The 25,475-nt window shown below is 40.6% G+C and overlaps 1 protein-coding gene across 1 annotated transcript; it reads right to left on the bottom strand.

The window, feature by feature from the left end:
• Window positions 1–22,392: 22,392 nt before the first annotated feature.
• Window positions 22,393–23,696, bottom strand: LOC147887125 (replication protein A 14 kDa subunit B-like). Its single transcript, XM_087394957.1, has 2 exons — window positions 23,063–23,696; window positions 22,393–22,972 (listed from the first exon to the last, which is right to left on the bottom strand). The coding sequence occupies exons 1-2, from the start codon at window positions 23,322–23,324 to the stop codon at window positions 22,908–22,910; spliced, it is 327 nt and encodes a 108-aa protein (XP_087251083.1). The 5' UTR covers window positions 23,325–23,696; the 3' UTR covers window positions 22,393–22,907.
• Between the last annotated feature and the right edge of the window lie 1,779 nt (window positions 23,697–25,475).

Below are 25,475 nucleotides of genomic sequence, written 5' to 3'. Positions count from 1 at the left end.
CACACGGGCAGATTTGCAAAACTGACGAAAGTGGTATTTCACCACACAGTCACTTCCTAGTGACGATTTTGCATCAACAGGCAACAAGCATGAATCTGTAACTCCCAATGTCTCTGCGCATAGGCATACGATGCAATTTTTGCGGCAACTTTTCACCGACCTGCAGAATAGTGGTCGCACAGCAAAAACAGGGCCTTTTTCTGAGTGCCTGCAGAGAACTTCCGCCTCCAAAACGGGCCCCGAAATGACCTCGAATTAGAAAAACAAAGTCACCAAGGGCTTTGCCCACTCCCGCATCATATAATGCCCTCTCGCGACACCACGAAGGGCATCTCAATCTGAGACAGTGCACTCTTGCACTTCCGGCTGTGCTACCTGCAGAGATTTGCTCCCAAACTCGAAAAAGGAAACCAACACTGGTCCTCTTACCAGGACACTGCGAACTTGGTTTGCTTTCTTGAGCTCCTTACCACGAACAAGGCTCTGATACCATGTGAAGATAGTGGGAGAGAGGGAAGGAGTCTCACTTGAGGCTTTCTCACAATCACAATGGGGGAATACACACAAAGGTGGAGGCTAAAAACAGTTTTCCTCTTCTTAGTTGTGAAAGCCAAAAGAACTCAAGTACAAAGAAAATAGAAGAACCCTATATGTGGGTCTCAAACCAAACTCAACTAACTAAAGTGGCATACTAACTGAGCCACAAACTAGAGTAGATAAGGATAGCTATCATCCAGCTATTATTCGTGGGCAGTGTACCAACCGCATCTCTAGCTAACAAGTCGGTGACATAAATACACAACGGTCACCCTGGCATATCGCGAGTGGAGCTCGATATCTCAACACACTCTTACATATTACTCCCCCATGTCCCTAGATTCTCTCCCTACCCCACCATCACCTCTGACACTACTTGTGCTACCATCAGCTACAAATGACCTAATATATGATTTTGAATATCAAGATCCAAACAATTCAATTCACACTCCCATGCCAAATTCCAAATTTTGATGTAATACCATGTCCTAGTAACCCCATCAAGGATTTTCGGAGCAAATATCCTAATATGAAAACTCAAGGTGGATGGTGGACCCTAGACAGCTTCCCTACCATCCTTTGTTAGCACCAAATCCATGAAACTTGGATCAGCAAGTTGGATCCCCAACTTGATTGGCGTTGCCCCAAACTCTTTGATATAATCTTATTGAAAGAATACTTGCATGCACCTCCATGCCTCAAAACCCATCCCAAGTTTTATGCACTTCCATGATGGCACATATGGGAGGCCAACATATACACTTTGGTTGGGTGAGGATTGCACCATTAATTAGCAAATGATGTAGCCATACTCTAGTGTGGAGTGGAACATCCAAGGCACACTAATCTAAGCACGTCAATAGTATGAGAAAATCATGCACGGCAACATTGACCGCATCCTTCACCAAAGTGCTATCTTTTGCAAAACATTGGAATACATTCTAGAGGTCCCCATCCACATTGACTGCCACTTGCCTCCTACACTCAGTTTCAATCCCAATGAATGGATCGATGCTCAAACTACATGCATGATCTATCAAAGATTCATCTTATTAAAAGCACGCCACATGTCTCTATTTGAACAAATGGTGGATACAAGCTTCTTGGAAATAGAGCAAAAATTGTATAGTGCCAAGGCTTTATAGCAGGATCAATTGGCATGCCACAAGTTCCATAGCCACTGGGTTGCACACATGGAATCCCAAATCTATGATCACAATAAGCCATAACCTGAGGATGGGTAATAAAATGGATCTAGGGGTATGTTGTCTCTGTGCCAACATGGACTTAGGTAGCGGCTCCAATCTCCATCTCGTTCTCCCAAAGAAGAGCTGCCAAGAGTCTATGACACCACGTGGGTTATTCCTCACAAGTTGTGGCAAGTTTTGTCATAGGATTGATAGCATTCAAAAAGGCAACTAAGTAACAGCATGTCTGGTTTTAGGCTTTTCCGTCAGCAGACAATCTTGGGGATTGTTTAGTACATGAGTGTGTGAAAATGAGGTCAACAAAGAAAGAGCTGCACCATAAATCGTTGTGAGATGACTACAAGCTGGCTTCTTGGAAATGAGGATTGAGTTCGAGGCATCCAGTCGAGTTAGTCTTTGCAAGCAAGGTTTCATCTAATCCTACACGGGGTTCTTGTCAGGAGTCCATGATTTTTTGGAAGTGGTGATTTTCATATGCTCAGCAATTATTTGTGATTATTAGCATAGCGTTTTTTGACTCTGTGGTGTTTTGAGTTGATCTTGGGATTGTGTTTCCCCTCGGTGTGTTTGCAAATATGATTGTTCATCCACCTATAAAGGCATTTCAGTGTAGCTCTGCCAGTCTCATCACGTTTTTTATGCCTCCACTGAGGATTGAGATGAACTCCGACCTGATCTTCAGTTTACAAGACTGAGATCATTGGTGGTTGAACATTAGAAATCATGGCTCAGGATTTCCCGTTGTTTCATGGGATGCCAAGCGAGGATGCCCAAAAATCCATGGAGCAGTTGGAAATTACATGTTTGATCAAGAATCGACAAGACCTAGCCTTCATGCTATGGATCTTTACTTTATAGTGTGCAAGATGAAGCAAGGAGATGGTTTCATGCTTATGAAGCCACTCAAGCAAATCCTCTGGTAGAGGCAAATTTTGAATGGGGGCTCAGACGTCCTTTACGGATGAAGTTAGAGGTAGAGGTCCTTTACAGATGAAGTTGGAACTAAAACCTGTAGCCAATTTTCATGAAGCAGTGGACCTGGCAAAAGAAAAAGAGTGGAAGATGATCAGAATAGGGCAATTGACCACGGGAGTACAACAAATGCCAAGAGAAGAACAGCCCTCTATGAGCACTTTGGTTGCACAGGTAGAAACAAAGAATACCAAGAATTATACTTTGCATAAAGAAATGTATGAGATGGTTGACATGTTCAAAATCTTAGTCTCAATCTTTTGGGTGGAGCAGGAAGAGGACAAGGAAGAGGGCCCAAGCCACTATATCAAAATCTAGGCAATAAACAGGACCTAAGAGCAGGTAGAGGAGCTAATCAGAGGAGGTTTGAACCCTATCATTGTTGTAAGTGTGGGGATTGGGGCCATACTAGTCCAAATTGTGATAAGACTCTTTGCAGAGGAGGAGATATGTTCCCTTTGCCAAGCAATTTGAATAATCGGGCAAACGACTTTGGCATAGAAATCAAGGATAAGCCTAGTTCAAGAGGTTTGACAATAGAGGAAAAAGGGAAGTAGAAGATGGATGAAAAGCAGCCTGCTGTGTCACCAATATATTTAGAAGACCTTGAAGTGATGCCAATGAAGAGGACCAAGGAAAAGAGCCTCAGAATGGGCATGGTGATGCAAAGACGGGGAAACAGAAAGAAGGGGATTCTACTTCAAGAAAAAAGAAGTCAAGACCATGAAGACATTTTCAAACAGGGGAATTACTGCTTGGGGTAACTCAAAAAAATCACTCTCTCTAGAAGGATTTGATAGGTAAGAAAGTGGACATTTCGTATGGTCAGTTGACGGAGCTTTGCCCGTGGCTAAGAAGAGAATGGAAGAGACTAGTCAACCCACTTAAGCAAGAGAGAAAAAAGATGGCAAGGGTTCAATCATTGGAAGAATTGCCTCATTTATGTCCTGTGATTGATGCCTGGCATAAAGAAAAATATCCATAGGAGAAGATTATGTTGATGGTGGAGCCCGTGTGCATAATAACACAATCATGTGTTGAAAGGCTAGGCTTCAAGCTAAGTGGAGTTTCAGGCTATAAGATCCGGTTAGCAAATCATGCCAAGGTAAAATGTTTGGGGATTTTGAATGATTTGGATGTAAGAGTTTTTGGTGTTGATGTAAAGGTTGATTGTCATGTTATGCCAGCTGAAATGGGAGCCTTTCCACTAATCTTGGGTAGGCCATGGTTGAGATTGGTAAAAGCAGTACAAGACTGGGGGAAGGGCACACTCACTCTTTTGGATAAAATAGGATAAAGGAAAAAATTTAGGATGGTGGACAGGAAGCTGCTTGAGGAATAGGAAGAAGAAAAAGAAGTGAAGCTAGCTGTAGTGGAAGTGAAGCTTAGCTATAGTGGAAGTGAAGAAGAGAATGAAAGTGACAGTGAGATCACATATTCAAGCGAAGATGAGGTAGGAATGCTGTTATTAGAACAAGAAGAAAATTGAAGTGAGGGATTTGAAGGACATATGGAAGAGATGAAAAAGTGGAGTATCGAGGAAATAGAGGCATTCGTAGAGTGAAAGGTGGAGATCAAGAAGACATATTTTAAAAAAATGCTTGATAGTGACCTAACAGGTGGTGAACATGAATCTTACAGTAAGATGTGAGCTCAATTCCCTAGACTTTTCATCAAGGGATTTCAGGGAGAGGGTCTTTGGATAGAATTAAAAGAAGGAACCGAACCCGTATGCTAGAGGTTGAGGCTACTAAGAAAGGAACAATAGGATGCCCTAAGAGAGAGGTGGAGAAATTATTGAAGGCTGACTTCATTTATCCGATATCAGACTTAGAGCGGGTGAGCCCCATAGTTATTAGGAAGAAAAAGATAGGAAGTGGCTGATTACAAGCCACTTAATACTGCAACAAAGAAGGATGATTATCCACTACCTTATGTTGATGAGATTCTTGATTCAATGGTGATTGGTCACAAGCATTAAAGTATCTGTGATGGCTATTCTGGCTACTTCTAGCTAAGGATAGCTCTTGAAGATTAGAAGAAAACCACCTTCATTACAGGGTGAAAGCATGCTACAGTGTTTAAAAAAGTACTCTTTTTGGCAAAGGTTCTAGCATAGATATAGTACTAAATTGTGTACTAAAAGGCACTGGCAGCCGGATTAGATTTTCACATTTTGAGGAGTCCACAATTTGCAATCTGCAATCTACAATCCACTCTCAATTGAGGATGATTTCCCCGCACATCGAGGAGAGTGCGATCTACAATCTACTCTCAATTAACTCCCTTTTGCCTCGTGGAATCACTCGCACATGTTTGAAATCATTGACACTCGACTCTCTTCTCTCTCGTGGAGTCCTGCCCTATCCCTGCAATTATCTTCACTCATCTTCACTAGAGGTCCATTGCTCTCTCTCTCCTTAGCTCTCTCCATTCTCTATGCAAACTCTATGCAAACTGGCTCTTCCCTTCTCTCTCATTAAAGCCCTCGTACCTTGGACTATATGTTCTCTCTGGCACAAAAACCAGTTATGTTTGAGTGATTCTACAGCTCTCTCTCTCTCTCTCTAAAGCTCCCTCTCTTTCTCTCTCTCTCTCTCTCTCTCTCTCTCTCTCTCTCTCTCTCTCTCTCGCTCTCTCTCAGGATGACTCTCATATAGTAAGATTGAGCATGCATGTTTTGACATATTGTCTTCTTGTGTCGTTCATTAATTTATGATTTACCATTGAAATACAGTTGTGCGTAGGATGGAGAACTCTGCACTAGAAGTGCCACACCATGAAGAAAACTCACTCAATGCACTACCACAACATTGCTCCAAAAGGAATATGAGACACTTGACATTAACAGTTGTGCGACATTTCAAGCATACCACAAAGAACTTGGACTTGAGAACGAAAGCTGACATTTTGTCTAAGGTTATAAAACATCCAGATATACAAGAGGTTGTTGATGAGATAAATTTTCAAAGCCAATCCATATCAATGGAAATAGATGATAATCTAAAGACATCATTGAGTCTTGTGAAAAGAGCACAAAGTGCTAATAAGTTAGCTATGCGAAGAGAGCCGCTCTTCACATGATTGCTAACACTTCAGCATTTAAAAAATATAGTGATAGCAAAGTAGCTAAAGCCCTTGGAATGCAAGCACGAAATTTGAAGAAACATTGCGTGGACATAAAACAAGCTCCCTTCAAATGCGCAGATGGAGGTCGAAAGCGTAGATAGGATTCCTTAAGTTGTGAGGTTGTTCAATGTGTTGTCCAATTCTAGAAAGACAAGACCAGGATTTCCCTAGGCATAGGCTTGGCTCAAAAAAGTATGCAATACATCCCACTTATTTCTTGGAGCTCACAAAGGTGCATCTTCCTTCATTCAACGAAGCCCAAGTTACACACTACTATTTGGTACTCTTTATAGCTATTTAGTACTATCAGGGATAATATTAGTATTGTTCAGATATTAAAGCTAACATTTAACACTGTAACAGACTCTATATGAAGTGAATTTAGCACTAAATCATAGAATCACAATACTAAATACTACACCGAGGACTTAATATGTTTATAATATAGACCATATTTTAGAAATCAGTCCTAAGAATAAAGATAGGACAAAATAGTATTGTTTGCTCTTTCAAGTCAGTTATAATAGAATACTCGTTATGACTAAATAGTGCTATTTAGTGTTAATTTGTAGTGTGTGATGTTTGAAATTGTTTGCATTAGAGAAGGACTTCAAGCATAATCATTCTCTCCTTGCACTAATCTTACTACTAGTTCTATTTAGTACTATCTAGTGCTATCCCTTGCACTAACCCTGCTACTAGTACTATATAGTACTGTTTAGATATTATTCTCTTCCTTGAATTAACTCTGCTATTACTACTATTAGTTCTATTTAGTATTATTTTGCAGTATTTTAGCACTATTTAGTACTATGTAGCACTTAGTAAGATTTGGCATTGAGTAAGTACTATTTACTGAGTACTTTTTAGGACTCAAAAATTCTTAGCGCTTAGTAATATTAGCACTTAGTAAGTAGTCTTCAATACTATCTAGCACTTAGTAATATTAGCACTTACTATTCAATACTAATAGTACTATATAGCACCTAGTAATATCACACTTACATGGACAGTGTACCAACCGCATTTGCAGCCTTCAAGTAGGTGACATAAATGCACAACGGTCACCCTGGCATATCATGAGTGCAGCTCGATATCTCAACATTTGGCTGGCTTGATGATGGAGGATAATAGACAGTGATGAGGATTGGCAAAACTATTGATACAATTGGTGTCCATGTAGCTAGTTCTTGCTATAAGTTGATCCAATGGTAAGTCAGCCACTTGGGTACAGTAGTTGTATTGTTGATTTGGCACTAGATCTCCATGTGTCTTATTGATTGGCATGATGTTGACGGGTGGTGCTGGTGCCGATGTAGCCTAAGGCTCTGGATGCTACTATTGATGGAGATATATTGGTTGCAACTGTGCATCGAGCTATAGCATCTCATGGAGCAATTCCTCACTTCCTACCTCCATAATAGGCATTTCTTTCGAGATATCCTCATTAAATAATGTGATAGTAGGAGAAGGTGGTGACAGATCCCATGCTAGTGATAAGGGGATGTCTAGTTCCTCAAAAGCTTTTGGTGACTAGGGTAGAGTAATTTCTTTTTCTTTTATCTCCTTACTAATGATAACAGCCAATAAATGTGGAATGTTGCATTTTTGGTCAGATGAACCATCTAGTTTTTTTGTGAAGAAGATGATTGAATTCTAGATCTAGTCTTGCTTTAGCTTCCTACTTAGCAAAACAAATGTGCAGAGTGGGAGGGATTGATTATTGCCACACTTGACTCCCAAGTTTGTTCATAGGAACATTGCTACTTCCTTGAGTCGAGGGTGTGAAGTAATATCCCATCCCTATGGAACTTGGTGCCCTTGGTGAGGAGAGGTTGTATTTTAAGAAATTTGCCATCGGCAAGCCTTGTGGGATATTTTTCACCTTGAGTTGGGAGTGAGAAGGCCCTCTAAATCACTATACTATGGAGTATGATATTGAGTTGGCTCTGATTTACAATGATGGCACCATACTTGCCAACCTGTTCATCGCTAGAGTGGTAACAATGGAGAAATTCTTTGATGTACATGGTCATTGCAGGACTATCCTCAAAGGATTTTAGGCACTCAAACAAACTACCAAGACCCATTTTCTCTAAGAAAGCTTGTGTTGCATTGGAAAGTGCATCAGTCAATGTAGATGGCCACACAAGGACTAGGCCTCGTCATCAATGGTTGTGTAGGCTAGGGGTGACTGGGGTGGCATTTGTACTTCTTGTGTCTCCATGTCATGCACAAAATCCTCATCAGAGCTATCTCTCTAAACCACAAATTTCTATGGTCACCTTGGTTAAGAGGAGGTACATGGCTACAAACTCTGGAGGGGGTCTCGTGGTGGCTGAGGCAGTGGGCTCTTTCTTCGCATCCTCCTTAGTGGTGGCATTGTTTCTAAACTTGCATCCATTTTGATATGATGTACCATTGATCATTAGATTAGTTGACATATTCATAGGCATCTACCCAAAGTGTTGGCCACTTGTAGCCTACAAAGAGGACTTTTCTTGCTATTGTTTCCCCTAGGAAGTGTCCTCCTACAATGCCTTCACGGATTTCACTCAGGATTGGAATGATCTCATGTTGCATTACACATCTCCTTAAAATCTAGTCCGTGCCCATCTTGTATAGTTGTCCTGCGATGAGTTGATAGGGCACACCTTTAAAATTAATTTTTTGGCATCCACTACTTTCATTTCAAGGGATGGTCTTCTTGCCATTAAGCACCCAATGATATTCACACACCATTCGAGAACACCATCTATTTGAAATAGTGTAGCATCTGGAAAGTCATCTTCTACTCTAGTGGCTTCTTCTCCTAACTTGACACAAGACATGTGATCAGCAATGTAGTGTTGGGCACCTTTGTGGACCACTATTTTGAAATTGAATTCTTGAAGAAAGAGGAGCCATATGGTTATTCTTCCTATTGTACATAGACGGTTCACAAGAGAAAGCAATGCTTGATGGGGTTAGTGTAGAAGACAAAATCATTTGCCAATAAATAGTGTCAAAATTTTTGTGGTGGTATAGTTGATCTCTACATCATTGAGTTGTTGACTGGAAAAGTAGAATGGGTAGTCTTTCTTATGTTCACCAGGTTGGCAAAGCACACTCCCAATTGCATACTTGGAGCCATCAGTATGAACATGAAAATCAATATCCCAATTGGGAGATATAAGGACAGGTGTTGTGATTAGGCACCACTTTAAAAGCTCAAAGGCTTGATTGCACTCTTCTGTCCATAAGAATTCCACCAACAATTTATAAAGTGGTCTAGCTATCATGGCATACCACAAGTTTAATCTTCTATAGTAGCCAACATGTCCCATAAAGACCTGTACACCTTTGGAATTTATAGGAGGAGGCAATTCCATGATGATTTTGACTTTTTCCATGTCAATTGCAATCCCATGTTGAGAAATAATGTGTCCTAATATAGCTCTGTGGGTGACCATGAACTGGCACTTTGTTGGATTTAAGGAGATGCCATACTCCCTGCATTTAATTAGAACTTCTTTAAGACATTTTAAGTGGTCTTTCCTTTTTGAGTGGATGCACAAATCATCCAAGAATACCTATAGGAACTTATTCGAAAATGACTTGAAAGTGGTAAACATGACTCTCTGGAATGTGTTCCAGGCATTACAAAGGTTGAATGGCATGACTCTATAGGAGAATATGCCCCATTATGTAGCAAATGCTATTTGAATTGGTCAGCAAGAGCAATTTGCACTTGGTTATAGCCACTAAAGCCATCCAAGAAGCTATATATCTCTAATCTAGCCACCTTTTCCAACATCATTTCTATTGGGGGTAGGGGATAGTGGTCCCTAATTGTGGAGGCATTCACGTTCTTTAGGTAAACACATATTTGTAGCTTCTTGTTGCATTTAGGCATGATGATGATGGGTGAAACCCAATCAGTGTGCTTGATCTCATAGATGAATCTTGCATCTAAGAGTTTTTCTAGTTCATCATAGACCACAGTGCCATATTTTGGATTTGTTCTATATGGTCCACATACCTTAGGGTGGGCACCTTCCCTAATAGGTATTGTGTGTACTACCACTTCTAGTGAGATTCCCTTCATTTCCTTGTATGACAATGCTAGGTAGTCTTGGTATTCCATTAGGAGTGCTTTTAGCTTTGTTTCCTCTTCTTGTGTGAGTTGTTTTCCAATCAATACTAATTTCTCTTCCACTCCTTCAAGGGAGATATTTATTGTACGAGTTTTGGCCAATCCCTCATAGATTGGATTCTCTCTAATGTTATCAATTTCATGCACTTTAGACTCCTTTATTGGCCTTGGCATTACTATGGGGACACTACCACTTGTGTAGTTCTTGAAGTACTCTGGCACTTCTCGAAGATCAACCTCTAATGGTGTTGAACTATCCTAACATGGGCTATGGACACTAGGTGGTGTAGGATCAATAGCCAATTTTTGAGGATCTTGTGGACTTTCTTTTTCTGAAGTCTCATTATCAAGCTTCATCCGCACATGTGGCTTAAACTTTTGAAACTTCTTACTTTGGGAATTGTGAGGTAACTTTTCCATTGGCAAATTACTCCCAAAAATAATGGTTCATTTGCTATGCATACTCCTTCAAGTCCATCAGGGGACCATTCAAGAGGTGGTGTCTCATATTTTGGGGGAGCTGGCTTGGTAAGATACAAGTCGACGATCCTAGTTTGGACTCATTCGAACTCATTGAAGTGGTCTCTACTTTGGCTTTGCGCGGATGTCCTCCAGCTTTCTTGTGGGATTATTCAACTTTAGAGTTTCAACTTTGGGAAGTTAGACCGCCATTAGGCCATGGAGAATGTCAAATACATGGACTTCAAATTGAACACTTTCAGCCTTTGTTTCAAGGCCCCAGGGAAAATCTGAGTCCTTATTGGAATGGATAGCTTCTTCAGGTTCATTATTCCATTCAAGTCCAACCATAAAGAATGCCAATTTTGGATTGAGTGGTTCTTTATGTGTGAGTGGAGGTTTGCATGACCTTAGCATCAATTCATGAGAAGATGGGATCTACTGTATGGCAGTTGTCAATGGTCACCAATGCTTTGATCCAATTGTTGACATTGCTTTGTGTATCGCCCACTACTAAGGCATGCTGTTGCAAGGGGGCTGATTTTCTTGAGATCATCATTGAAGAGGTTTCATCCAATGCTCTAGGCACAATTGGTTTTATTGCTCCCGTCCCCACATTGACTCTTACTGCGGTGTCGTGATCTTGGATTGTCAATCTATCACTTCCCCAGTCATGGAGGACTAATTCCTCATGCAACCAAGGATGTCCAAGCAAGATTTGATAAGATTTCTTAGGGAGATCCAAGATTGTGAATTGAAGAGTAAAGTGGACTCCTGCGACTTTTGTGGACACTCCATTCACTATTCCCAAGGGCTTTGCACATGAATCATCTGGAAGGCATATGTTGAAACTAGCCTTTTGCATTGTTGGGACACCCCATTCATGAGAGAGCTCCTTGGATAAGACATTCACACCCCCTCCACCATCCACTATGGCTTGCACTTCATCATATACTTTATGGGTCAAAGGGATGGTGATGTTGTGTATGGTGAAGGGGGTTGTGCAGAGTGGAGCTTGAGAGGGTGGATCAATGCAAAGTGAAGGCGGGCAACAAGAGGAGAGGAGGTCGGCAGAGTAGGTGGCACGTGGAGCTAGCAGAGCAGCACTTAGAGGCATCGAGATGGAGGTGCAGGGGCCGCCGCCACCGTCGGGGGTTGGTCGCCCATAGTAGGCCTTAGGGCCCTCACAAAGGGGGTTTTGAGAGGGTGGTTGGAGAGGGGGGGGGTGAGGTGGGGGGTGGAGGTGGAAGGGGGGTGGGAGGTGGAGAGGAAAGGCAGGGGGGGTGTAGGTGAAGGTAGGGGTAGGGGGGTTGTGGGGGGGTGTGGTGTGGAGGGGGGGGGCGGGGGGTGGAAGGGGGGGGGTTGTAGAGGGGGGAAAGGGGGGGGGTGGAGGGGGCATTGGGTGTGGGTGGATTTGTGGAAACAGGGGGGTGGAGTGGTGGTGGAAGGGGGGGAGGGGGGGAGTTGTGGAGGGCGAAGGAGGGGAGGTGTGGAGGGAGTGGGGATGGAGTGGGGGTGGGGGTGGAGGGGCTAGAGAGGGGGGGTGGAGGGAGGGGGGGAGGGGGTCAGAGAGGGGGGGTGGGGACGGTGGTGGAAACTTGACGGATGGAAAACTTTGATGAAAATTCAAAGGGAGGAGGAGATGATCACCTACAACGCTCTCCAAAATCTTTTTCAATGTAAGAGGATTCTTGAGGGAATTCAGATTACTGGTTGACCAACTAATGCCATACCACAAGATAGTTTGGATAGTACGTTGGGGTACTTTGAGTTTCATAAGGTACTTCAAAAGGTACAATATGGTACTTTCATTCAACATAACTTGGGGTACTTTTATTTCTACAATGTTCTTTAGATGGTATTATGTTGGGGTACTTTGATTCTATAAGGTACTTCAAAAGGTACAATGTAGTATCTTAAAGAGGTACCACGAGGTTATTTGTAGATTAGCATAGGGGACTTTCAAGGTACCACAAAGGGAACTTGGGGGGTACAACAAGGGACTTTTTAGGGTACTGTATGTTTTGTCTCTATGCCAACATGGACTTAGGTAGCATAGAATGTGAGTGTAGAGTAGCGGCAAAGCTCAGCTTGTACTTGCATAAGGCTAGGAATAATATCTCTTAGGAATCCAACATGCATGTTCTACATGCAAGTTCTAAATGTGATTCCTACATGCAAGTCCTACATGCAAGGTTCTACATGCGACTCCTACATGAATGTTCTACATGCAAGTCCTACAAGCAACTCCTACATGCATGTTCTACATGCAAGTCCTACATGCAGTTCCTACATATACAACATGCAACTTGCAACTCCTACATGCAAGTTCTACATGTAGAGAGAGAATGTCTTACAATTCCTACATGTAGAGAGAGAAGCTCTCAAACTTGTATAAATACCCCATAATGGAATGAAACCTGGACTCTTTTAGTCTGAGGCTGTGAATTATTGATCATTAGATGACATTTCCATGCTTGAATGGATTGAGTCCTCATTTCTTCACTAAGTAACATTGATTGTGATTCTTCCAATGTTGGAGTTTTCTTGTGAATAGCAATACTCCTAGAGTCTCGTATCCCTTTCCTAGTCCATTCAGGATGACTTGAACCATCTTTGTGGGATTCATAGTCTCTCTTGTGGCTACAAGTTTATTGTTGTAATCCTTGATCCTAGGTACATAACGTGACCATTTTCATTGCTATTGTGAAAATTTTGGTTTATTTGGTTTCTCAATGTGAGAATCCTAGATGTGTTCTTGACTCATAAAGAGTTGATAACACATCACATGCTTCTTTGGTTGCCTTCACTATGTGGAGTTGCTCAAACATGACACCTTGGACATTTTGCTTAATCAAATGATATGCATATTTTTCTTTCTTGTCCCAATCTTCCTGTGCTCTAGCAATGGTATCGTCTACTGCAGGTGTGGACACCATTGGTGTAGGTGTAGACCCTTTTACTTGTGGTCTACCAATGGTGGGAGTTGCAACAGTTTCACTAGATGGTCTAGTTGTAGACCCATCTACATACTCCCATTTTTCTTGAAGTATAAGAATGGTCTCCATTGGATATTTCCCGTGCCATGGTTGTAATTGTCTAACTTAGTAGATGCATTTAAATTGAGATTGCTAGTAGTAGACATGATTGAAAAGAAAAGACCTTGTCTAAATCAACTACAATTTGATTTTTGGTGAAGACAAAACTGCAATATATTCCAATATGTTACATGGCTTATGTAGAAAATGATGCCGATAATAGCCAAGAGGCTTTACAAGGCTCAAAATAATGTGCACAAATGCCTAAAAATAGCCAATATGTCTTTCCAATGATGGCATGTGACATGGCTGATGTGGCTTGGTGACATGGTTCTGCAGATCTGGCAACCGAGGTGGTAATGCTAACATGGTGCTAGTGATGTGGTCACGCTGACATGGGAAGTTGACCAGTCAATGATGACATCGTAGGTGAGTGATGTTGCAGATAGAATGATGGTGTGGCAAATTGGATGATCTATGTGATTTGGGGCCATATGGTAGTGTGGCTATTGATGATGTGACATGATAGGAGGCCATGTGGCAAGATATTTTCCCACACGTATGTGTGTGGTGATATAAAGAGGAGAGGGTTAGAGATTCAACAAAATATCAGGGAGATGCTGATAGAATCTTCCAACACTCTGTTTGGGTGAATTTTTGTCGAGCCTCATGGGTGAGTGTCATTGCTTGTGCACTCATGCTTGGCATCCATACTCCTTGTTGTGTGTTTTGAAATGTCGTTTGTGGCCATGGCAAGGTGCAACTGCTATAGCTTAAGGCATTGATGTGGCATATACGAGTCATTGTGGAGCTTGATGCTCAAGCTGATCATAGAAGTCATTTGAGCCACTTGATGCTGATGTTAGTTGATGATCCTAGAGTCATGGGCACTGTTGCAAGTTGGAGAATTGTCATTGACATGCTATTGTGTGATTTAGCATTGTGTCATTTCTTGTTATGTTGAGCATCAAGCTTAGGTGTTGAGTCATTGGCTGGCTGCACATCGTAGAAGCCGACTGACCATTGAGTCTACTATGTGAGTCACCTCGGTCGGCTGCTTGCTTATTTGCTACAACTATGTAGGCTTGTTTAGTGCATTGCTTTGGTCGCTTACTATAGGTAGAGCCACTATGAGAAGTAGGTCATCTCCCTTGTATGTTGCCTTAGTTAGATGATGTGTGGGTCATTGCTGATTGCTCGTTGCCTTGCCTTACTTTCAAATTGCTTGTTGTAGGAGATTTTCACCGATGAAGAAGTAGGTAGGTATCTTGTTATTGCTTAAAGAAATACCATAGTAGGCTAGGATAGGATTCCAAATGCTAAGAGACCTTAGGAAACTATATTTCATTTGAGTGCTCTCACACATATCTTTCTCTCTCCCTAAAGCAAAAAAAACCCATGAACAACTCTCGATAAAAGACACCTCTCTATCAGCAAAAATCTCTTTCAAAGGACTCTCAAGAAATGAATGGATAGATATTCTAATAGGATTGATGGAAGTCTCTGAAAGGAAGGACATCACAAAGGGGACACTCAAGAGTTATTGACTTGGATTCATAGATCTAGATATCGCAACCTTGATAGAAGAGTGGGAAATTTTTAACCAATTGGAATGTATCCACTTGTAGGTATATGCTATTTATATATTATATATTAGGGCTTATCATAATTGTTTGACATACCTCACCAATATTGGATCACATCTCCCATGTATGTCAAAATTCCTTAAGAATAACCTTTGATGTTTGACATGAACTGTTAATATGTGATTTACAGAGCTTCATAGTTTGACTTAGTAGATATTACTTTTTTCTGCATCATAAGTTTTTTTTTCAATGCGGGTTTATATTAATGTAGTGTCGACTATATTTACAATAGTCAAAAAAGACCAACATAAGTTTGAAGAACAACTAACTCTCTACATCATAAGTTTGATATATTTAGTTTAAATTCAGTATCTTATGTGTTTTTCTCTCAACTTCATAGATCCTTATTTTGTCACAATGTTAGTTTCAAGATGCAATGCTTATTTTGATGCATGTAAATTTACTAAATGGTGAAAAAAACATGATAAATATCTAAATCATGTCTTATTATTTGATCTGATGTGCTACATGACCCGATTTGGATTTGCTAATAAAAAGATATAAGTTGTCAAAGTTTGATAGTTTTTAGCGATTAACATAGATTTTTCAAAAAAACATTTGGATGCCCTTTTTTTTTAATAAAGCAAACAAGATGACTTATATTAATAGGATGGTTAGCCCTCCTCAAGGAAAAAGACCAAATACAAAAAAAAAAAAGGCCACCATGAGGGGCACCACGGTGGGAGAGCTGCTGCAGACCATTTGGATGCCATTGTCACAAAGCTTTTTTTCCAAAACCAAAATGAATGCCTAACTTTATAATATTCTCATTTAAAAAACACTAGTCTAAAAATAAAACAAATATGTTCATGAAATTACATAAATACTCTCAAAGAGCAAAAGAACTAGGGCCAACACTTGTAGATCCTTGATTGCTTGATCCCATATATTTGCTTTCTATATTAGTCAACTGAGTAAATTTGAATTATTCAAACGCTTCATTTGTTTTATATTCCAAAACATAATTCTATATCTTGTGATCTCAACCTCTAGCACCTGGTTATGAGCTCATAGTCTCTAGATCTTCTCAACTTGGGATGTTATTTGAGCTTACAAGCTCTCTATGCGGTCCACCTTGGTAATGAAGAGGATGGCACATGTGGCTCGCTCAATTAAATCATCATGTTCTTGTGGAGTTAGTACAAGAGGCTCTGAATACTCACTTTCTCTTTTCTCTATCCTTGTTCTCTTGCATTCAGTTGGTCTTCCCTTTCCTATTCTTGACAAGTTATGTTTGTATGTTCAATCAACACAATGATGATGCAATACATTATGGATGTATACCTACTAGATGAAGGTGATGTGAACCTATTGGTTTTTTGGTGTATACCTAGATATCTTTGAAGCAGGATTTAGACCAATGGCTTATGTCTTAGTTTAGCAAGCTTGGGTTCCGAGTACATACTCCTTGCACTTTAAGTTCCAAGAAACAATGTGTTTCTTACAAAATCTCATGGACAGAGCTCAACCAATTGTTTGAGAGTACTTGGTATCTTGTCATAGTGTCATCATCTATGAGACCTGTAGTGAAAACACCTAAACTTTCTTTCCCCATAGTGAAAACACCTAAACATTATTTCTGATTGAGCCTCAACATGATTCAACTCCATTGCCCAAATTAGGCTCTTGAGGTACAAAACTGGCATTTGCATTAAGTGGCTTCTTTGTCATTGATGGGATTGAGGTTTCCTCATGAGGGTCATACATAAAGGCAATGGACCCCTTTGATGCTATTTTATAATTCTCGAGAACAAGCCAGTAAATCACATTATTAAGCTGCTACAATCTTTAAAGAAATTATAAACAATGTCACAAGGCACTTAGAATTTATAAGACTACAAGCCTCTCTAATTTTATTTACATTGCTTAATTTTGAAATTAAAGCATGTGCCTCATAACACAAAACTTGAGACTTATAATTTAAAGCATGAATGTATCTCCACCATGTGTATGGAAATTATAATGTAAATCACTGGATGTACAAAAGAAGGCACATGATGTATAGACTAAAGCATGGGACACAATAAATTAAATTATGCAATTCAGACTCGTAATATAAATCATGGGGACTTACAATGTAGAGCTCAAGAATAAAAGATGACACATTAATTAACAATTTAAGCTTTAATTGATTTGCAATAAGTTCCCAAAAAATTATTACATTCAGAATATACAATCAATATTCAAATTGATGTTGTTAAATACATTGCAGGATAAAATTTCTATTCAACCTTCTATAGGTCTTTGGTTGGGACTAAGCTATAGTCCTCATTTTGTTGCAAGCGCAAAAATGTTGCAAAACTCTTCGATTGGAGGATGACTACTTGCCTCATTAGACTTTCCAACCTAAGCAAGATGCCATTGCATACTTAGTAGAGCTTGAGTGGGACAAGCATGAGTAGGCAGTACATAGATGTCAATGACCCATAGGAGGTGAGGATAGTCTAGCCATTTATCCAAATGATTTCCATTCCTTGATATGGAAATAAAATTATTGGATTGTCATTTGTTACGACACCATGACTCTAATGATTCTTGGGTGCTAGTCATCTCCTAAAAATCATGTGGCTTCTTGCAAGGCTTTTGCTTGCAAATCCCTAGGTGTCTTCCCAAACCTTGCTGAATAGCTTTGCTTTAATATCTCACAAGCATAAATATTTGTAGGGTCAAAACAGTTGATGTCGATGGTGCCTTTGCTAACATTCCTAGATTGTGGTAGGGCATGTCCATCCATGTAAGAGGACCCATGGGTGTTTTAGGTGCTTAGTCCATTGCAGTAACAGTATAGTATGGAAAAGGTGGTTGAGGTGGCAATGCAGCTCCATGTGCCAACCCTCCACCTAGGCAATCCCATTCTCATCCCATGCAAGCATTAAGTGAGATATGGCTCAAGGTCAATGGGTGATATAATATAAAATGGTGATGAGAGCTAAAGGTGGGAAAGAATCTTGGACCAACCCTCCAATATGGGATGGACCCATATAGAGTGGTTGTGTATAGTCCAAGGTATAATAGTTCAATAAGGAAAAAAGTAGAATGAGGTGGAAAGCATATTTATACCAATCGTCCACTTTTCCTCCTAGATTCTTGTACGTATTACAAAAGTAGGAAGGAACCAATTGTATCTTAGCCTCGAATATGGGATTGATTTATGTGAAAAAATGAGGCATGGAATTGTTGCGCCCAATTGAAGCATGTGCATCATCCTTGTTCACATGGAAGATGTCTCAACTCACACCATGCATGTGGGAGGGCAATTATTGGGAGATCCCTCTTCTCTTGGGTATAAAAAGAGAGGCTATTCATAGATGACAAGTTTATTCTTGTATAGCCACCATGCTCTTGAATTTAGCCATATTTCATGCTTCTAAATTTAGCCATATTTCATGCTCCTTCCTTCATGTCCATATCATCATCTTCCTCCATTTCTAATGCTCTTTCTCTCTTGATGTATATACCATTCCCCCACCTCTTCCTCCTTCATTTCCAATGTCTTTCTCCATTGGTGCTCATACTATCCCCCTTCCCCCTCTTCCCTATCCTCCCCATTTCACCACTCTCCTACCTCCTTCCTCGTCTCTCTTATGGTTGTAGAGCATAAAGATGCATTGGACACGCTTGGAGATGAAGTGAGAACATTGCATGGCTCACAAAAAAGGATTCCATTCAAAACCCTAGGATTATGGGCCACTTTTAAAGAGTATTTTATTTTCTCATGGATCTATCCCCAAAAGTGATTGATTTTACAAAAGGGCACAAATTTATGTATGCAACCTCTCAACAGAACATATACTCAGGTTTTTGTACTTAGCTACACATGACTATCATCTTAATGACATGACATGTGAACACTTGAGATATCATCTAGATCTTTGACATTGTTGTCTTGTCGCATCGTCATGAGGAGATTCTTTTTTTAATGAGGATGACCACGAAATTCAACCACTACCATGTGCTTTTGTTTGTTGCACATGATGTGCCCCGCAATTTCTCCTAGACTCAATTATGTATGCTATGCAAGCCACTACCACCTCATGCAAATTTTAAGGTAAGCAAGCATTGTTGTGTGCCATATGTGTTGTCTCAGTTCCTACTTCCTTGCATGTTGCCTCCTTTAATACCATGACTACGTGCCTTCTATTCTACTCCTCTAAGTCTCTATCCATTGTGGACGGTACCATGTTGCTGTGTATATTTGGATTTAGTAAGGCCTTTTTCATGGGTCTTTCAAGTATCCTTTGGCCTTAAGCCACATCATCATGTAGGTCTCTTGAAGGCCTTTATATTTTTTAGGATTACTTCTAGAATGTCTCTGTTTTTAAATTTATTGTATGCTAACAGCATGAGATTTATAATCCTCTAAAGAATTTCCCTCAAACTATTCTCTTCAAATAACAATTTTCTTGGGGGTAAAATTTTGTAACTATCCTTTCACCGGAGCTCTAAATACTCAATCTTAATAGAGTAAGATTTTTGAAGTGGATCGCTTTCAAGGGCTTATCTAGTAGAGAGTACCAAATAACAAATTTTGCACAAAAAATATCTCAACTAAATGAATGGGATTCCTAGAACTTAGGGTTTACAATCTAGCCTAAAACCATGCATCTGGCTGTAGTACCACATGACAGATTGCAAGAGTATAAAATACTAAAGACAATGGTATAGCATAAACTCCCAATACAACGACTCTACAAAACTCCATGCTCTTTTATTGTCTTCTAGGAGAAATAGTAGTCACTTTACTTTTCATCTTTTCTTTTTTATGTACCTCTTTACTTAGTGCATACCTTTACTTGAGCCTCAATCCAAGCCATCTTTACTATGCATGCCTTTTCCTTTTTAAACCTTCTATTCTCTTTTCCTTTTCACCACTCTATTACATAGTTTTCTAGTCAACAAGTGGTTAAGCCAATGCTAAAAGGGTGGCCTTTAAGTGTCCTCATAACTAGTCACTCATACTCAACTTCTATGTTATAATCGCTCATGGTTCCTAATCGCTCCTTGCTTACTTTTGGTTAATTAATTTGATCGTGACTCCTAATCCGCCTCCTATTTATCAATTAACCTAAGCCTACTACATCTAATCAATGCAATTAAAGTTTTTCACTTTGCCTTGCCCCTACGTTTCCTTCCTTCCCATCGCCTCGCCCCTTCATCTACTCCCCTCCTACACTCGCGGCTCTCCTACACTCGTGGCTCTCCATCTCTCGCCATCCCTCCTTCGAAAATGTGCCTACAATGGATACTCGCCATCTCTCCTACACTCACGGCTCTCCATCTCTCACTCCCAACATGCCACTGCTTGCATCTTAAGCTCTGCGCCTCTACCTTAATTTATGTGCTCTACATGTAAATATACCCTGTTGCGCTTAGGTTAATCAACCCAATTCGCCCCCCCCCCCCCATATCAACCTAATTAATTAATGCCAATCCATTAAGTGGGGGTCCCTAATATCAACAACTTAATTAATTAATGCCAATCCATTAACTGGGGGTCCCTAATATCAACAACTTAATTAATTAATGCCAATCCATTAACGAGGGGTCCCTATTAACTGGGGGGTCCCTAACTGGGGTCCCTAATCGCTTATGGATCCTAATCGATTAACTAAGTAGTCAGCCTCACCCCTCCCTTAGTTGCACCCAATTAATCTATGCCTAAATGCATTTAATTAAGCAATTCGCCCCTCCAGCTCTAATCATTTCGCCTTCACTTTGCCTCCCCTCCCACCCCTTGCCAACTCCATTCCCCTCTCCCCCTCACCTGAGTCCCCTTTCTCCCCTTTCCCTCTATCTCTACTCGGCTCTCTCCCCTCTCCCTCCATTTCGCTCTCCCTCCGCTCAACTCCCCTCCATCCTCTCCACTCTTCTCCCCTCTCTCCCTCCACTCAACTCTCTCCCCTCCCCCTTTGTCTCCCTCTCTCTCCCCCTCTCTCCCTCTCCCTCTCCCTCTCTTCCTACGTCTCCCTCTCTCCCCCTCTCTGAGTCAACCCCCCCTCCCCTCATATACCCACTGGGTCAACCCCCCTCCCCTCATATACCCACCTCATATACCCGATGAGGCGGCAATAGAACATTCTGGAGTTTTGAACTCTAGAAACTTCACGTTAATTCAAGTCAACTATGTTATTACTTAATTCGAGGCAACTACCTTTGCATTAATCACTCGTATACTCAACTTCTTTAAGAGTACTCATAAGTAGTCACTCATATCCTCAACTTTTATATGAAGTTTTGTCTTGACATCCTTCCAAATAAGATGCTACTTGTATGGTGAATAAAACACCCGAGCCATCATTTACATTCAATAAGAAGACTGAGAGAAAGGACATGGATAGCTCAATGAGGATGGTTGAAGTGTTAGAATTCCAGAGGGTTTAGCTTGCAACTAAGATAGTAGGTGAAAATTGAGGACACACATAGAAGATGAAACCAGTAAGGAGAGGTTCTTGAAAGGTAAGTACTATTACAAATCAAATCGACAATAGAACATGATTACAATAAAGGACAATCAAAGTCTTCACCCAATGTAGGAGATAATGTTATGAAAGGAGTCATCCAATAAAAGCTGAGACTTTTTATGTATAAGATTTGCATAAGTACATCCAATTAAATATATTGCAGACCACTCTCCAAAAAACTAAGACAAAAAAGGGAAATATTGGTGCTGGAAGGAACCAAAGGAAGTGAGTGTCTTCAATGTTTTTCAAAGGCTAATTGTTGGAAAAGTGGCAAATTCGGTGTCATCACGAATGTGCAAATTGGGGATTTCCCATACCCCTCCCTATAGCCATGCATCACCAAAAGGTCTCGGGAGGGGATGACTCAAGAGGATTTCATCACTTCTTTTATCTTAGGTCCCATGAGGTTTAAGTCCCAATGCCTTCTACCATATGTCAACAAGTGCATTAAGGGACCTTTCTACCCCCCAATAGCCTTAGTCATGTTGTTCCAAGACACCTCGAGGGGGTTAGGACCACACAAACTCCCCTTAGAGGCCCACATTCCAACACTAATGCCTTAAATTTGCTTATTTTTCACAAGTGCACAACTCTATAAAGCACCAAGTAGCGAGTAATAAGAGAAAACAATGACTATCTCTATACTAAAGCCATAAATTCATGAAACCCTTCCACCCTTGCGAGAGTCTACAATCTCCAAGGTGCCTAAAAACAAAGCTCAAGTCGATCATTTTAGATGCTAAAATGCTAAAACAATGCCAAAGTGGTATATGCCAAGATGAGGCATGAATTCTGAAGCTGCAAAACCAATAAAAACACAAGCTGGTGACGGTGCTATGATGTGACAAGTGATGAGGTCTCTTCATCAGTGATCACATGTGAATGTGTTGCCAGCTTAATGCAAGAGTCTCCTTAGAGAGGTAACAGAGTACAAATTCCTAACAGGGTGAGATAATCAGTCACAAATAATCAGGGTTGCGGATTGGCCAGAACCCATTAAAATAGGTCCAAGGCAACGGCAAAATGTGAGAATCTCAGAAAAGCAACTTCAGCCAGGACAACTTGAAAATTTCTCATGAAACTGTCAGCTCAAAAGCATTCCTGTTTACATCATACGACTAATAATTGCCAGAAGCAAACTAAATCTCTTCCTCGAATAGACAAATAAACAGGATTGAAGAAGAACCAAAAACCTAGAATGCTTCCAGGGCTTGCATTTTACGTCCTTACTCCAGATAGCTGTAACCTCTGTTCTGCAGGCTCGACACGAAGTACAATGCGAGACTTTCGACAAGCAAGCAGTGCCCAACAGCTTCGAAGCTCTACATGAAAAGGGGCTGGTACTCCCCGTTGGCCATTTGACAAAGCTGATTGTAGGACGACATATCTGAAGGCAAGGACGAAATCAACGGAAAGTAAGAATAGGGTTCGTGAAAAAAGCTAAAGACAGTGGATCTTGGTGCAACAATTTACTTACCGACGTTGTAACCAAAGTTTGTGCAGGTTTCGGCTCGAAGAGAGCGATCATTCTCGACTATGCTAATCACCTCCACGAATTGAGTGAAGGAGCCTATATCGGAAGCCTGCCTGACCGGAATCTGCTGGCCGTCAGTGCTCTGTCCGATGAAAATAGCAAGACCCTCTGACCGTAAGACCTTGAGCACGCATCGTACTCGTCTTCCAAGGTATCTCTGAAGGAGTTCTGCGTTCACCGGGGGGGCAGGGCTCGAGGTATCCATAACTGCACAGATTTCTTCTCGTCTTTCTTCAATCTTTTCCGGCCCTCTTTCCTCCTTCCTCTCAATTGCTCGAGTCCGTAACTCCCACTCTCTGCAAAGCTTTCCCTAACCTTTCAAGCACAGATTTCTCCCTACTTTCTTCTTTTTTTCCTCCCGTTGCTCTTCAGCTGTAAACTCCCACTCTTTCCCCAACCTTTCAAAGCCTGGATTGGAGGCCCGATTTCTGGCTGCAGGAATCCACTGCCTGTCTCATTTTCGACAACAAATTGCCTCCAATGCCGCAATTCCCAGGCTACAACGGCCCTCTTCTTTGTTGCGATCGCGGAGATGGTGGAGTGGAGATAAGGTGGGAGTTCAAGCTTTGGAAAGTGGCGGGAGACTACACTTCATTCGTTTGCATAGAAGTTTGAAGTCCAGAAAATTTTAGATAATAAGAGAACTTTTATTATGTTGGTATGGCAGCCCTCGTTTGAATCGAGCACCGGCATGTGCTCGGAGGCACGCCCCCCATGCCTCAGTCCATGTATTTTCTCCGCTCTCTGGTCAGTTACGGAGCAAGGAGTCAACTTTTGGTAGAGACATGATACCAAAGATGCAAACACAGATAGAGATGCGCCTTGAGATGGGCTTCGCGCTGATATACAGTTTGTAAGAAACAAAGAAGCGGCCAGAAAGTTATGGGCGGTTTACTAGACAGGGGTAAAAACTGTCATGAAAACAGACTACCAAACACAGAGACTCATAACTTTTTGCTGTAGTATCCAATTCAAGGTCTGATAACACAAAGACATGCGCCTTGAAGAGAGCTTCGCGCTAATATAAGTTTCATCAAAATCGGACTAACCATATTGACTATATGTTATTCATTGGGGTACTTTAGGATTCTTCAGGACTATCACCTTTCATATTGACTATATGTTATTTGATGGGTTACTTTGGGATTCTGGGATTCATACTAGTCCAAGTACTACTAACATTGTGAAGCTCACCATGTACTCCTAAATTGAGAGCATGGCAATCTTTATCAACATCCGTTGGCTTTGATGCCAATGCATTCACTTTTTCTCAACTAATTGGCATTCTCATTCAACTTTCTAAATATGAACTAGTATACCCTCATACTTATGCCTACGGTAAGTTATTACACACTCTTTGTGTGGTAACTGTGGTGGTGAATTGTTCCACAAATACATGCATTGGCTCAAATCTTATACTTGATCTAAGTGAATTAAATCTAGGATGATAAATATAAATCTACGATAAGCTATTACACACTCTTTGTGTGGTACCTAAGGTGAATTGTTCTACAAATACATGCATTGACTCAAATCTTATACTTGATCTGACCTTCATTGTTGACAAATATGAGATCTAAATAGTCCAACTAGCTCTTACTATATGCTTCCTATGGGACCTTTTCTTAGCCAATTCGTCCATTACACACTTCCTTTTGCACAACCGCACATCCATTAGAGTATCTTTCATGATTGTATTTTTCTTTACAACTTTGAAATCTCCTCATTTAAAGCAACATTTTCCATTGGAAATTGGATGGTTTCTACAATACTCTTTGCCATGCAAATAATGTTTTAATATTGCCTTGCAATTCTTTATTTTTGTCTGAAGACTATGTTCCTCTTCCCTTTTTTATCATCATGACATTTATATTGAGCATAAATGATGTTCAGTGTTGATTCCAAGTCTCTAGAATTCTAATCCTTGTATCTCTTTCAAAAACCAAAGATTATAGTATGTATGAAGAAAGTTATCACCATGATCTTGTAACATTCTTCACTATCCTAGCATGCCATTCTCATCCTCATACAAAAACATGATAAAACTCGTCAACCCATGGAATTAGGAAGCTTCTAAAGAGATTGGATCTTAAGGATACATCTTCCTGCCATAAGTCCATACCTTGATTTCAAACACTGTTGAAATCACATTCGCTTGTTGAAAGGATTTGTTCGTGTTTTGAAAAAGGGCATTCTTTACATTGATTTGAACCGAGTGTCCAATTTTCTCTTACTCCCTCAATCTAGTTTCAAATAATTTTTATCTAATATAAACATAGCAACAACATCTGCAACCAAACAATACAAAATTCTCAAACTAAAACTTCAACACATCAAAGAAAAACCTCTATAGACA

This window comes from Dipteris shenzhenensis, chromosome 23, assembly GCF_047967505.1.
Source record: "Dipteris shenzhenensis isolate YYH24624 ecotype China chromosome 23, Dip_SZ_1.0, whole genome shotgun sequence".
In the NCBI taxonomy this organism is placed as follows: domain Eukaryota; kingdom Viridiplantae; phylum Streptophyta; class Polypodiopsida; order Gleicheniales; family Dipteridaceae; genus Dipteris; species Dipteris shenzhenensis.
Note: the sequence above shows the minus strand (reverse complement) of the source record. Positions and strands in the feature narration are given on the sequence as shown.